The 15,939-nt window shown below is 33.9% G+C and overlaps 1 protein-coding gene across 3 annotated transcripts in view; it reads left to right on the top strand.

Moving 5' to 3' along the window:
* Positions 1–2,191: 2,191 nt before the first annotated feature.
* Positions 2,192–15,939, top strand: part of LOC145241280 (multidrug resistance-associated protein 1-like) — a 170,653-nt gene continuing 156,905 nt past the window's right edge. For 2 of the 3 annotated variants that reach the window (XM_080104018.1, XM_080104019.1), the window contains exon 1: positions 2,192–2,337. In XM_080104018.1, the coding sequence (XP_079960144.1) occupies positions 2,284–2,337 (54 nt within the window). In that variant the 5' untranslated portion in view covers positions 2,192–2,283. The remainder of the gene's footprint in view (positions 2,338–15,939) is intronic. The other variant, XM_080104020.1, reaches the window with a different exon arrangement.

Genomic DNA, 15,939 nt, shown 5'->3' with positions numbered 1-15,939 from the left:
TTATATATATATATATATATATATATATATATATATATATATATATATATATATATATACACTAGCAGTTCCGCCCGGCTTTGCTCGGGCCCTATGTACTGTTCATAAGGTTATGTGCATATGCATATATTAAAAATTGAGAATATGTAAAGTAATGCCTTTCTCTATAATAGTCTTCCTTAACTACCATAGAGAAAAGACAGACAGACATTTTCACTTTTATAGATAGATAGATAGATAGATAGATTGGATGCAATATATAGTAATGATTTAAAAAAAAGACTCATGCGCCACCATCGAGAATCGAAACCAAAACGTTCAGGTGACGATTTATTTTGCCTCTGCCGTCAATGTCTGGGTTATGAAAACATGTTTACTGCAAGGCTAAAAATTAAAACATGAACTAATAGATACTACGTCATGAATTCATAATGCCGGCATTCGACCTTCACCTGGTAAATTTCATTTTTTTTTTAATTTTCACACTTTTGCACCGATTTTTCCGGGCTAAACCCCAAAGTTTTGCATGGATTCAAATACCTTATATATGAAGTTTCATGTCTGTAGACCAAAAACTCTAGGAGGAGTTTGGTAGGCAAAATTTGTTAAGCAAAAGTATATGCGTATACATAAATATATATGGAAACAATTTTGTGTTTATTATAAACTTTTTACGCAAATATTATGCAATATAAATTATGTAGAATACTTGCATGAATATAATTACACATAATAGTTAACTAAAGATGATTACCTCATTTGAAAACCGAAGCAACTAATAGGGAATTAATAGGGAAATGTATATTTTAACAATATAACATTCCAATAAGTTTTTATAAGGGTTAAATTTTTGATTATGTCCATAAAATAACTAAAATATATTAGAACGCTAAATAACGAAATTCACTTTTTAAAAAATAGATTTTCTTAGTTTCATAAAACGAAAATAAATTTAAATAATATATATCTCAGTGAAGACTGAATTAAAAATAAGATTATTAGCATTAAAGTAATTATTTTTATTAGCATTTTTACGAATTAAAAGAAAAGAATTCGTTTTGATTCGTTAGAGTTGTTGGCCATTTTACAAGTGTCTAAAGAAAACACTAATAAGTTTATAAATTTATTTTTATTACTTGGCCTCATATTGCAAATCTTATTTTTTAAACTTTTCTTTCAAGGCAAAAAATCCTAAAGATGACTATTTCCATGGCTTCAACCTATGTCTCCACCCTGCAAAACCTTCGTCTAGCTGCAATCACTGTCAACAATTTACCCTATTCTCTCGGTACCTAAAACTAAACGCAAACCCACCTGAAGAAATCTATACCGCGGGACTGCTTTCCAGCCGGCTACAACATGATCGTTTTCAAGTTCAATGTAAACAAGTCTGTTAAGCCGCCTTCTATATATATAAAAGCCAAACGTCTGTGTGTATGTATGTATGTTTGTTTGTAACGCTAAAACTTTTGAAAGACGGAACCAAACTTGACAAATTTGGTATCATATCGAAGCCCCATCACCCGGATGACAAATATCGAAATTTCACGTCAAACGGACCACTAGAAGTTGGTCAACTGATCAGTTATCTTCGAGGGGGCCCCCCAAAAAACCTGTCATTATCTATATATATATAAAAGACAAATGTTTGTTTGTAACGCTAAAACTTGAGATGAAAGATTCCTCTCCCCTAAGAATAAAACATATGTTCAATATCTGCTTTTGTTTTTTCATTGTTTATACGGTCCCGAGCAACGCCGGGTAGCCTTGCTAGTCTTAAATAAAATCCTACCCAATTTCTATCATTCGTGATTATTACGCTCTTGTGTCACCGACCATTAACCCTTACCGCTATTGTGTTACCGACTAATTAACTCTTACCCTCGAGTGGCCTACAGGCCTTGATAAGTTGTGATTCCTATGTAAAATCAAACAGCAAAACAAACAAACACACAAACAACAACAGCAGCAGCAGCAGCAACAACAACAACAACAACAACAACAACAACAACAGCAATATGTCGCCAGATGGGCAAACACTGGGTTAATATATCTAATATACAAAAGAATCAGTTTATATGTTTTCAAATACAGCTGACTTAAGTGTTGTCGAGGTAATTTTATTAGGAAACTGTCCCTTATAGATAAATGTGAGATGTCCCGGATATTTGTGAAGTGCTTGATAGAAATAAGTACTCGATTCACTCCCATTACACAGTTTTTTCTTTGTTTTTTTTTGTGGCACAGTTTTTATATTTTCACTTGGCTAGGCAACAAGTGAAGATGGGATTTTCTGCTCTGGAATTTTTTAATCTTACTTGCAATGGAAAAGTCTGGGTAAGTTTGTTATTTCTAATTCTTTATGAAAAAATATGTCTGTAATAATACCCATCCACACCCAAATACACACACAAACACAGGCCCGCGTGCGCGCAAACACACACGCACACCTATATATGCATATACTTACGTCTCGTCGTACACACACACACACACACACACACACACACACACACACACACACACACACACACACACACACACACACACACATTCATTAAATAAAATAGACGTTTTTTGCCTATTAATTCTGCTTTTGATCCTTTCCAACTTCTGAATAATGGTCTTTACTTCTGGCAGGAACTGATGCAATCGCCATATTTATCGCAAGTCCGAGTACTTTCCAATCCTTCTAGATTCATCGTCAGGGTCAGGGATAAATTAATCTAACTTTTTTTAAACAATATATATATATATATATATATATATATATATATATATATATATATATATATATATATTTAATTAATTTATTTATTTAATTATTTTAATTATTATAGTAAAAAAATAATTATATATATATATATATATATATATATATATATAAATAATAAATGACAAAAAATTATATTCCAAAATTCATGATGTTGATCATCTTATAATTTATTCCTTTAATTTAGTTGACTTATACAATTCTTGACCGGATCTGTTTCGTAGCGCAAAATCAATCACTTAATTATTATATCAACCATTGAATCTATTATGCCCTAAACTCATCAGAAGAAATAGCAACAATCAATCCGTCAAAAGAAATTGAAGTGTGATGTAACATGATTAAAATCCGAAAATTGGAATAGAGACTGTAAATACCTTTTTATTTTTCCATTACGCCATTGAATTTTTATCAAACAAAGTCATTAAACCCAACTATTCGTACCAACAATATTAATCAATTTATGAATCTTCTACCAAAATGTTCTATTTAATAATTAGTAAATTTATTAATTCTAATTTTTGTACATATACCTATGAATATAATATCAACAAATTATATACTATCATACATGTTTGTATATACGAAACTAAACTAAGCTAAAGAAAAAAAACAAAAAACAAAACAACAAACCGATTGATCATTCTAATTAATTTATGAATCTTCTACAAAAATGTTATATTCAATAATTAGTAAATTTATTAATTCTAATTTTTGTATACATATTATGAAAATAATATCAACAAATTATAAACTATTATACATGTTTGTATATACGAAACTAAACTAAGCTAAAACAAACCCCCAAAAAACGATTGATCATTTTACTTAATTTATGAATCTTCTACCAAAATTAATAATTAGTAAATTTATTAATTCTAATTTGTGTATAAATACTTGAGCTTCTTAAATAAGGATTCATATATATTATAAGAAAATATATTTCTACAGAAATATATATATATATATAATATATATAAAGCTGAATGTCATGTGTGTGTGTGTGTGTGTGTGTGTGTGTGTGTGTGTGTGTGTGTGGTCACGAATAGGCTCCTATATGGTTGACTATTTAAAAAACAACTGATTACATATAATGATAGAAGATGTATCGAGACACAGGAATGGGTATGCTTGATCTGGCAGAACGGTGGTTCATTAAAATTGTGGGTCTGCGTTCGCGCCTGGTCCACAAAGTATGGAAATAAAAAATTAAAAAATTAAAAAAAATTTACTAGTGTTTTTGATATAGATGTACATAAGAATACTTTGATAAGTATGTTTTAACTTAAATGGGGATGGTATAATAAAATTGTGGGGTCTGCGTTCGCGCCTGGCCTCCATAAAATGGAAATAGGCACAAACTTTAATAAAGACTTTTCATATCTATCTGCGTAAGTATACTTTGATAATTATGTTTCAGTTTGAAGAAATATGGTATAATAAAATTATTGGGTGTTCGTTCGCGCCTGACCTCCATAGAATGGAAATATGTCACAAAGTTTAACAAGGTTTTTTTAAATATAGATCCACAGAACATTGTCATAAGTGTTTCAGTGTGAACAGGTATGGTATAATAAATTATGGGGTTTATCTATTTTATTTTTACTTTCATCATATTTTGATTTGGTTTTGATACCCCCAAATTCGAAGCTATCTCTTTACAACCCTTCCTTTTCATAACCTATCATACTTTCATAAATCAGAGTCCATTTTCTTTAGGCTGTTTTTGAACCCAGTCAACGACGGGTACTTTTGCTAGTATATATATAAAAGTGAACGTGTCTGTGTATCTGTGTGTGTGTGTGTGTGTGTGTGTACATTTCCCTACGCAATAACTCTCTCAATTTTAAGTCTACAGACTCGAAATTTGATATACAGGGTACTGAGACTTGGAAAATTCTTTGTGATCGGTTTTCGGCCAGAAATTTGACTGTTAAGAGGTCAAAATTCAACGATTTAACCTTTGAGAACTCTACCAAACTCCTCCGCCAATTTTGGGTATAAACACTTCAGATTTTAGATATAGATTCCTTGGACATGGATCTAACTTAGTAACTTGGTTTGAGCCTAAAAGAATAAATATTAAGGGGTCATAATAGAGGTCAAAGTTAAAAAAATATGACCTCTGCAATTTCTGATCTAAACATTTGAAATTTTACATGAACAGTATTCAGAGATAGGGCAAGCTTTTTAATCGGTTTGGGTGGAAAAATTTTAGTTACCTATATATAAATGTATGTATGTATGCATGTTTACATGTCTGCCTAACATTTTCGACAGAGTCGACGGATTTAGGCACAGATAAAAAGTGGGGAAAAGTATTGACAGTAGTTTCAGCCAGACGGGTGTTTCTCGTGAAAGATTGGCGAGGGGGGACCAGGGATTGGAGCTCAGACGAGCATCTGCCATGGAAATAACTATAAAACAAGGACAGGTTCGCAACACGTCTTCTGTGGGAGAGAGGTTGCAGAGAAGTGAAAAGGCCATCCCCCACTAAACCATGAAGTCTATTTTGTACTCTGTCAAGGCAGGATAGGCTGTTTTTAGCAGCTTCTGTCCAGATATGGCAGCGGTATTCCATCCTTGGCCGTACTTGGCTTTTATATAGATAGAGAATTGAATCAGTAGTGAGATATCTTCTGGAGCGGTAGAAGGATCCCACCATCTTTCCAGCGACCTTGGCAACAGACTTGATGTACATGTTCCATTTCAGATCAGGGGTAAAGGTCAAACTCAGAAGCTTGTCAAAACATGGCGCTTCTCCTAGACGAGAGCCATCCATTTCAATTGATGCCAGATGGGGATCAAAGCGTTGATGATGTAAAGATAGGAGCTTCGTTTTAGATGCATTAAAGGTAACCAGCCACCTCTTCCCCTACTGAACCACACACTCAAGATTAGATGAGAGAAAATCAGAGAGAACTTTGTCATTTACAGCCTTTGATGTTTTGCCGTAGATGGTCGTGTTATCAGCATAGATGTCAACGAATGATTTAAGTATGTGTTTAGGGAGATCATTGATGTAGATCAGGAAAAGAGTTGGGCCCAGGATGGACCTCTGAGGGACTCCAGCATTAATACTGCAGGCTTCTGATTTTTGTCCATCGACCACTACTCTTATGAGCCTATCAGAGAGAACTGATTTAGTGATAGAGAAAACATTTCCAGTAATACTGTAGCTGGAAATCTTGTGAAATAGGCCCTTATGTCATACCTTATTGAAGGCTTGCGGCTTGGTTCACACCAGTTCTGGCAAATAGCAAACAGGATCTTGAACAGAAGCGTGCGTTCTATCCCAACTATCATCAATGGATCTGAGGTCATCTCGTCAGCATCAGACAAGGCCAGACTATTTGCAAAGAACTTTGCAGCTAATTCTACCCTATGCGACAATGACCATCAACTCTGTTGATTAAGTATGGGGGAAAGTTCTGGTTGGAGCTTTTTCAGCACTAAAACTGGAATGCTGTCATGGCCAGTTGCTTTACTGGAATCAAGGTTCTTAATTAGCTTGGCGACCTCATGCACAGATATTTGTATGTTGCATAGAGTGTTGTCTGTTATAGGAGGAAATACAGGGCGTTGATCGCCAGAGCATCCACTATTAAAATACTTGTAGAACAGGCAGAGGGATGCAACATTACGTCGGTGGGACAGGAGCCTATTAGGTTGACTACTCTCTTTTGGACCCTGTCCAGGAGCGAGAGACTAGTAGCAGATGCACCAGCCCAAATGTGACAGCAGTACTCCATACATGGGCGAATGGTGGCTTTGTAGAGGTACGGGATACTTTCAGACATAAGTAACTTTCTAGCACGATAGAGAGAGCCCACCTTCTTTGCAGCAGCCTTAGCAACAATCTCGATGTATCTATTCCAACTCATATTTCCTGTGAACGTAAAGGTAAAGTATCGCCAGCCATAGCTATTGGTGGTTGGTAAGGTTTCATGTAATTATTAAAGGAAACGAGCTTTGTCTTGGCAGTGTTGATGTTACCATCCATTTTTGACCCTATTCCACTACAGATTGAAAATCTTCCTCTAGGGTTTCGACCATTACCTTAGATATGTGCTCATCATTTTCCCCCATGTGCCTGCTATAGAGCGTGGTGTTGTTGGCAAATACACCCATCTCAGAGACAATTTTATCAGGTAAGTCATTTATGAATATCAGAAATAACAACGGTCTAAGAATCGTCCCTGAAGCACACCCGCATTTATATCAAATTTTTTGGACGTACACCCATCGAGGACAATCTGGATTCTTCTCTCATTTAAGAAGGATCATATTATGCTAAGCATTCGTCCAGGATTTTGTTTTCATCAGAAGACCATTGTGCCATACCCTGTCAAAAGCCTTAGATATATCAAGGGCTACTACCTTCCCCTCCCCTGCCTTATCCAGTGCTTGGTATAAACGTTCAGAGATTGCAGTTAAAATATCTGCAGTAGAACCGGCTTGCCTAAATCCATAGTGGTGGTCTGACAGAAGTTTAGCAGCTGTAAGGTGGTGGACTAGATCTTGATTAATTAAGGACTCAAATATTTTGGCGAAAAAAGGGAGGAGGCTAATTGGGCGATAATTTAATGGGTCAGTTCTTTCGCCAGAGGTTTTGTGAACTGAAGCAGTTTTCCAGAAGCCAGGAAAGCAAGATTCGTTAAGGCATTTGTTAAAGAATTTAGAGAGAATAGGAGCGACCTCAGCGGAGCATTTTTTTAATAGCACAGCCCGGATGAGGTCAGGTCCACATGGTTTTGAGGTGTTTAGTTATTTTTATAATATCATGCACTTGAGAAGGCGTGATCTTCAGATCATCTAGCGTGGTTTTTGTCCGCAGAGGATAATTAGGGAGGGAATAGCTTGGTGGGTCCAAGGTAGAGTTTGAGGTAAACTGACGGGCAAGCATGTTAGCTTTCTCAGTTGCTGTGCAAACAATCTCATGATTGTTGGATGGCGGGGGAATTGTCGATTGCCCATTATTTGTTACACTGTTGTAGATTTTCCAGAAATCACGAGTTCCTAACTGGTTGGGATATCCATTATTTATTAAAGTTTGTTATTAAAGATTTTTGAATATTGTTGAATTCATGTTCCTGAATAGCTAGAAGAAGATTAAATTAGCACGGATTATTAAGCTGGTGATTAAAGCCGTTTTATACCGAAAGGGGCGCTCATTCAAATAATTCCGGGTAAAGGAATTTTTAGTGTTCATTTTTTTTTATAGGTCAAAGTAGAGAATTCGTTATTGTTGGAATCTATTAAAATATGTAGAAAATGCAGTATTATTATTCTTATGTAATTTGTGAGTGCTATATTTAGCCACCTGACTAATCAACATTCCTGTCCCTTGTCCCATTTTAGGAAGATTCTAATTAACAACACATTGAACAGACATATAATAATGAAAACTTGAAATACTAGAAACATTACAAAAACTAAAAAAAAATATACCAATAAACTTTACTAAATAACATCCTGAAATGTTTGTAAAGTTATTAAAATAATTAACCAATGAAATAAATATGCACGTTATGTATATATATATATATATATATATATATATATATATATATATATGTGTGTGTGTGTGTGTGTGTGTGTGTGTGTGTGTGTGTGTGTGTGTGTGTGTGTGTGAATTATCGAGCAATCAACTGGTATGGAAACCAGTGATTATACGTTTTACAAGATATTACTGGCAGTAATATTCTATAAGTACTATCCTACCTAAATAAAAATTGCTCGATATACAAGATAGAGCAAATAAATCAAATTTTAGTCATTCAATAAATTAAAAGATTTATGACGTGAAATGTTTGAATTTCAAATCAAAAGATTTTTATTATTCTATATAAAACAAAGAATACATTTGAAATATTATCATTATTATTATTATTATTATTATTATTATTATTATTATTATTATTATTAATATTTTAAATGTATTCCTTGTCTTACATAGAATAATAAAAATCTCTTGATTTGAAATTCAAACATTTCACGTCATAAATTTTTAAATTCATTGAATGACTTAAATTTGATATATATATATATATATATATATATATATATATATATATATATATATATATATATATTTGTTCAAAACCAGTTAGATTAATTTATCCCTGACGATGAATCCAGAAGAATTGAAAAGTACTCTGTCTTACGACAAATATGGTGATTACATCAGCCAGTTTTTTTCAGAAGTGAAGACCATTATTCGGAAGTTGGAAAGGATCGAAAACAGAATTGATAGACAAAAACGTATATTTTATTTAACGAAATATGCTTAAGAAACACTTTTTTCTATTTATTTAAAAAGAAAATAAAACTTAATTATATATTACTCGTGGAATTGCATTCATCTGCAAAAGATCTGGCTGATTTGCATATTCTGTTAAACATTCATTTTAATTAATTCCCTATTAGTTTTTTTCGGTTTTCTCATGGGATGATAATCTTTAGTTAAGTATTTCGTGTAATTATATTCATACAGATATTCTACATGATTTATACTTGCGTAATATTCGCTTAAAAAGATTATAGTAAACGCAAACCGTTTTCTATATATAATTATGTATGTGTATATAGACTGCTGATCAAAAATTTAAGACTACTTAAAAATCTTTAAAAAAAACACTTTTTTTCAAGGATACTTTTTAAACTCTTCCGACTTAAGGTTACCAATACTACAATCTAAAAGGTTATTGAAACAAAAACCTATATTCCAAAGATTTATTTTTAAAATTTACATTTTTATTAAATTAGGCATTTTACACATGATGAAAATTATAAGACCAGAGACAAAAATTCTATTTAATTATACAAAAAGTGTATGAAAAGTGTATGAAAACATTCAAAAATCAAACTTAATAATGAGTTCTACTTCCACTGTTTTTGATGACTTCAAAAATTCTTTTGGACATGCTAGAAATAAGGGTTTCCATTAAGGTGTGGGGGATCCTGCTCCAGTTTCTGAAGATGGCTTCACGAAGTTCATTTTTTGTTAAATATTGTTTGCCATTTCGATAAACCTCTCTTGTCATCCATTCCCAAACATTTTCAATTGGGTTCAAGTCCGGTGAAGATGTAGGATGTCCCAAGAGATAGACTCCATTTTCTTGTAGAAAGCTCAAGGTCCGTCTTGCAGTATGCATTGCAGCATTATCCTGTTGGAATAACTATCCATCCTCACACAAACGATGAACCTCCATCCTCAAAGATGCTTTTTGTAGCATGTTAACATAACCAGCTGCTGTATGACGACCCTACACCACCTGGAGCTCCATCGTCCCTCTGTAAGAAAAGGCACCCCATACCATTACTATGAGGTGTGGAAAAAAATTTCAAGAGGAATGTTTTTGTCATGCCAATATCGCTGGCAGCCATCAGAACCATCTAAATTGGATTTTTTCTCATCAGAAAACAGGACTTTCTTTCACTTCTCAACGTCCCAGGTTTGGTATTCAAGACCAAATCTTAAGCGGTTCACTTTGTGATGTGGAAGCAATCGAGGAATTTATTTATGCTTTTTATTTACCATGCCTTTTTATTGTAAGTGTCGTCTGATGGTTATTAGACTGCAATCAGCATCTGTAACCGCCTTAATTTGACTAGAAGGAAGTCCTCTGTCATTCATAACAACCCGTCTTATTCTCATACTACATACAAGAGAAATTTTTTTTTTGGGGGGGGGGGGCTACCAAAGGATTTTGCTTTTCCATAATTCTCAATTTTGTTTAGAAAGTTGCAAATAACAGTTTTACTGCGATTTTCCTTAGCTGCTATCGCTCGCTGTGAAAAACCTTGCTTATGGAATCCTAGAATTCGAGAGTGTTCAACTTCGGATAGTTTTCTTGCTTTATGTATGGTAACACCTTTACACAGTGATTGCTAATCTCTAACTGAACTAAAAACATTAGAATTACCATAAATCTAACAATTTATACTCTTAGTCTTATAATTTTGATCATATGTAAAAGCCTAATTTAATAAAAATGCAAATGTTTAGACAAAATTTTTGGAATTTACCATTTTTTTCCATAATCTTTTAGATTGTAATATTAGTAACCTTAAGTCGGAAGATTTTAAAATGTATCCTCAAAAAAGGTTTCTTTATAAAGTTTTTAAGTGGTCTTAAATTTTTGATCAGCAGTGTATATTTGTGTAAAAAATTTTGCCTACCAAACTCCTCTGTCAGTTATTAGTTTACAAACATGGAACTTAATATATAGCGTATTCGAACAGATGGAAAACTTTATATTTGGGTTTTAGCCAGGGGGAAATCGGTGTAAAAGTGTGAAAATTAAAGAAATGGAATTTTCCAGGTGAAGGTCGAACGACGGCATTACGAATATGCATGCGTAACGTAATAGCTACTTGTTCATGTTTTAATTTTTAGCCTTGCAGCAAACATGTCTTCATAGCTCAGGCATTAACGTCAAAGGAAATAGTAAATCGTAAGTTAAACGTTTTGTTTTCGATTCTCGGTGGTGGCATATGAGTAATTTTTTTATGAACTTTTTAAATCATTACTATATATTTGGCCCAATATAATATAATAATAAATATGAAATCTGCATTAATCAAAATATCATATTTAAGCACATTTTACAACCGGAATATATATATATATATATATATATATATATATATATATATATATATATATATATATATATATATGCACTGGATAAAGCAGGGGAAGATATATCTAAGGCTTTTGAGAGGGTAATGCACGATGGTCTTCTCAGGAAAATCAGATCATATGCTATTACTGGACGAATACTTAACATAATTAAATCCTTCTGAAATAAGACCATATGATATAAATGTGATTGTACCGCAGAGGTCGATCCTTGGACCTTTATTATTTTTGATATTCATAAATGACCTCCCTGACAAAATTGTCTCTGAGCTGAGTATATTTGCTGACGACATCACGCTCTATAACAGACACGAGGAGAAAACAAATGAACACATATCCAAGACAATGGTGGAAAGCCTAGAGGAAGACCTCTAGTTTGTAGTGGAATGAGGACAAAAATGGATGGTAACATTCAATGCTGCCAAGACTAAGCTTCTTTCCTTTAATAATTACAAGAAACCTTCTCAACCACCAATAGCTATGACTAATGATACATTACCTGAAAGTACTTTGTTTAAACTTGTTGGCTTAACGTTCACAAGGAACATGAGTTGGAATAGATACATTGAGGAGATTGCTGCGGCTGGTGTAAAGAAGATGGGCTCTCTCTACCGTGTTAGAAAGTTACTTATGCCTGAAAGTATCCTGTGCCTCTACAAGGCTACCATTCCCCCCTGTATGGAGTATTGTTGTCACAGTTGGGCTGGTGCATTTGCTATTAGTCTCTCACTCCTAGACAGGATTCAATAAAGAGTCGCCAACCTAATAGGTCCCGCACTTTCAGCTAGGCTTCAGCCTCTGCCCCATCGACGAAATGTTGCATCCCTCTTTTTGTTTTACAAGTATTTAATGGTAGATACTCCAACGAACTTGTACCCCCTCAACGTAAATATCCCAGACAAACCTGACAAGCAGCAAAATCCCACCCCTACACAGTAGAGATCTCCAGATAGCAGAAAGCCTTTTACTATAATAGTTTCTTCCCCAGAACTGCTAGTATCCCTGTAATTTATGTCCCAGATAGTAGTCCCCTACATCAAAGTGGCACTGTGCCTTGTTTGGGGTCAAAATGCAATTAAAAAAACAAAAAAAACAAAACAGATAGCCTAACTTCAAGTGAGTTCATCACTTTTGTACATGGAAAGTTATTACATTGAACAACTCAATCATAAATTCAATATGGTCACCATAAATTATGTAAATTAGACTGAAATTGAGTTTATTTCTCACCTCATTGAAGCACAGGGTTGCACAGTTGCTAGTATGATTGCAGTAGTTAGAAGTGGATGGAGTTAATTCTAAGGTACTTCTGTCATTACTAACCAGCAGAGCGTTACCACTGTCGACCAAGGGGAGGGTCTATCAGACATATGTGTACAGTGTGATATATGCAAATGAAACCTGATCAGTGAGGACTGAAGATATGCGTTGCATGGAGAGAAATGATATGAGAATGATATGACGGATGTGCTTAAAAGGATTAGATTTGACAATTTCAGGGGCAGAATAAATCTGGGCAGTAATGGGGGATGTATGCAGAACAGGATACTTTGATGATATGGTCACATTCAAAGAATGAACGAGAGTTGTTGGGTTAGTAGATGTAGAACAGTTAAGATAACAGCATCCGTTGACAGAAGGCCAAGAAAAACATGGGAGAAAGTGATAAAAATGGTAAGAATGAATTTGAGAGGAAGAAAGATAAATGAAGAGATATTCAGGGATAGGTTAGCTTGGAAGTCAGTTTCTAAAAACCGTCCAACCCATACCAACTTGTAAAATGGACGTTAATATGATGATGATGATGATAATGACGACGAAGGTGGTGGTAGTGGTGATGACGATGATGGTAATGGTAGTAGTAATGATGATGTTGACGATGATGGTGTCGATTCCGTTCCACCTTCCCCGAAAAAAATGTTTTACAGTTATATTGCGGTGTTTTCATTCGCGTCAGATAAACAAAGAAAAATAAATAAATAAATAAATAAATAATTGATTTATAATTTATTTTTATCATTTTTTACTTCGGCGAAATTGACTATTAAAGATCCCAGTTTTTCCAAATAAGTAGTTCGTTAAGCCCCTCTCCCCCCCACCAATTTTTTTGCAGTTAATTTGAAAATATTAGAAAATAAAAAAAAAAAAATGTTAGGAAATATGGTTAATACCATCAGACAAATGAAGAGAAAAAAAACTAAAAAAAAACAAACAAACAAAAAAAAAGACTTTTTTTTGTATTACATCGAGTGTTTCAGAAGAAAATTTAAATAACTAATTTTAATCATTTTAATACAATATGTCATAACATATTTTTGTTTTCAAATATTTTTAAAATAACCTTACGAAATGTTTTCAAAGCTGTGACCAAACTTCTATTTATATTTTACAGTAGTTTTATAGAGTCTGCTTCGCACCAGAGAACCACTAACACTAAATAATTCAATAAGTTCAACATTGGATTTTCTTGAGTCAATCTGCTTTCTTGAGCAACACCGGGACACAGGTCCCGCTAGTTTACTAATAAATCCTTAATGTTTCCTTTCATTTGAACGTAAATTGAAACTGAGTAGAAAAGTGAACTTTGAGAAAATTAACGAAAATATTTTGGAATACACACGACGTGACGTTAACGCGTACTAGCATATTCCATATGCATGACGAGGCAATATTCATATTAGGTTGACAAGAAGGTTCTTGCGGAATTTTTAATTTTGATTTCAAATGATGTATTTTCAAAGAGGTTTTCGTTATAATACCTTTAGTTCATATTTCATTTTAAAGAGCGTGTTTCGCTCTACCTAATCGTTTAAATTATAATCGTTTGAAAACAATTGTTTTTTTTTCAGAACGTTGAATACAAGATGGAAAAAAGCAAATTCGCACAATTTTCTTATTTATTTCAATTCAAGCTAGGCCGAAAAACTGCTGAAACAGATTGCGACATCAACAATTCGTTTGGCCAAAGAGCACTACTGAACGCACAGCACAATGGTGGTTTTAGAAATTTCGTGGGACAACGAATCTTGAAGATAGTGAGCATAGTCGTCAGCCACCGGATGTTGACAACGATCAATTAAGAGCCTTACTTTAAGCCAATACTCGCACAACTTTACGAAAACTTGTTTCTGAATTAGGTGTAACGTATACGACGATTTCCAACCACTTGAGAGAGATTGGAAAGACAAAAAAAAAAAAAAAATTGATAAATGGATGCCTCACGAATTGAACGACAACCGAAAGAAACAGCGTTATAAATTGTCATCTTCCCTTTTGTTACGCAACAAGAACAACTCATTTCTCGACTTGGTTGTGACTTTCGATGAAAAGTGTATTCTTTATAACAACCAGCGACGCTCAGCTCAGTGGCTAGACGCCAATTAAGCTCCACAACACTCCCCGAATAAAATGTTGCACCAAAAGAAGGTAACGTGGATTGTTTGGTGGTCTGCGACCGATCTGAAGACGAAAGCATTACGACAGAGATGTACTGTCAGCAAACGAATGAAATACATCAGAAACTTCGACAACACTCAGCATTAGTCAACCAAAAAAGCTCAATTCTCCTCCACGACGATACCAGACTGCACGTTGCCAAACCGCCCCTGCAAAAGTTGAATGAATTCGGGTATGAAACTTTGCCTCATCCGCCATACTCTCCAGACCTTTCACCCACCGACTGCCATTTTTTTCAAGCATCTTGACAACTTTCTACGTGAGAAATGCTTCAGAAACCTAAGTTATATCAAAAAACGCCTTCAGCGACTTCATGACCACCAGAATGCAAAATTAAGTTAATGGCATAAAAATACACTTGTTTTGCGTTGGCAAAAGTGCGTTAATTCTGATGATGCTTATTTCGTCAATAAATTTTTGTTTGAACCGAGATATGTTCATCTGCTTTTAAAAATACAAACCGCAAGAACTTTTTAATCAGCCTAATAGATACGTGATATTTATTTATTAAAAAATACGAAATACTTCAGACAAACATCCTCATTCATTTCCGTTTTTAAATGTGAAATAGACAACCTCCTTATGTCCATTGCTTGATGAGCATTGGAATACAATCGAAAAATTGAGTCCGACATGGTGTAATTGTCCGTGGCATGAGAGACACTAGCAAAATTGACCAATCAGATGCTGATTATGATTTGCTTTGAAAAAAGAATTGAAGTGTCTACTTCATAGTGTCCGAGAAACAAAAGACCTAATTGTTAACCAGAGATAAAATTTAAGATCATCAGCATAGTTATCATCATCATCATCATCATCATCATCATCATCAACACACCCTTTTTTCTATTTATTTAAAAAGAAAATACAACTTGTTAATATATGGGTCGTGGAATTGCATTCATCTGCAAAAAATCTAGCTAATTTGCATATTCTTTTAAACATTCATTTTAATTAATTCCCTATTAATTTTTTTTTCGGTTTTCTTATGGGACGATCATCTTTAATTAACTGTTACGTGTAATTATATTCATGCAGATATTCTACATCATTTATACTTGTT

The sequence above is a fragment of the Euprymna scolopes genome, chromosome 20 (assembly GCF_053919585.1).
Source record: "Euprymna scolopes isolate OS-2025 chromosome 20, ASM5391958v1, whole genome shotgun sequence".
In the NCBI taxonomy this organism is placed as follows: domain Eukaryota; kingdom Metazoa; phylum Mollusca; class Cephalopoda; order Sepiida; family Sepiolidae; genus Euprymna; species Euprymna scolopes.
This window is presented reverse-complemented; position numbering and strand designations above follow the sequence as displayed.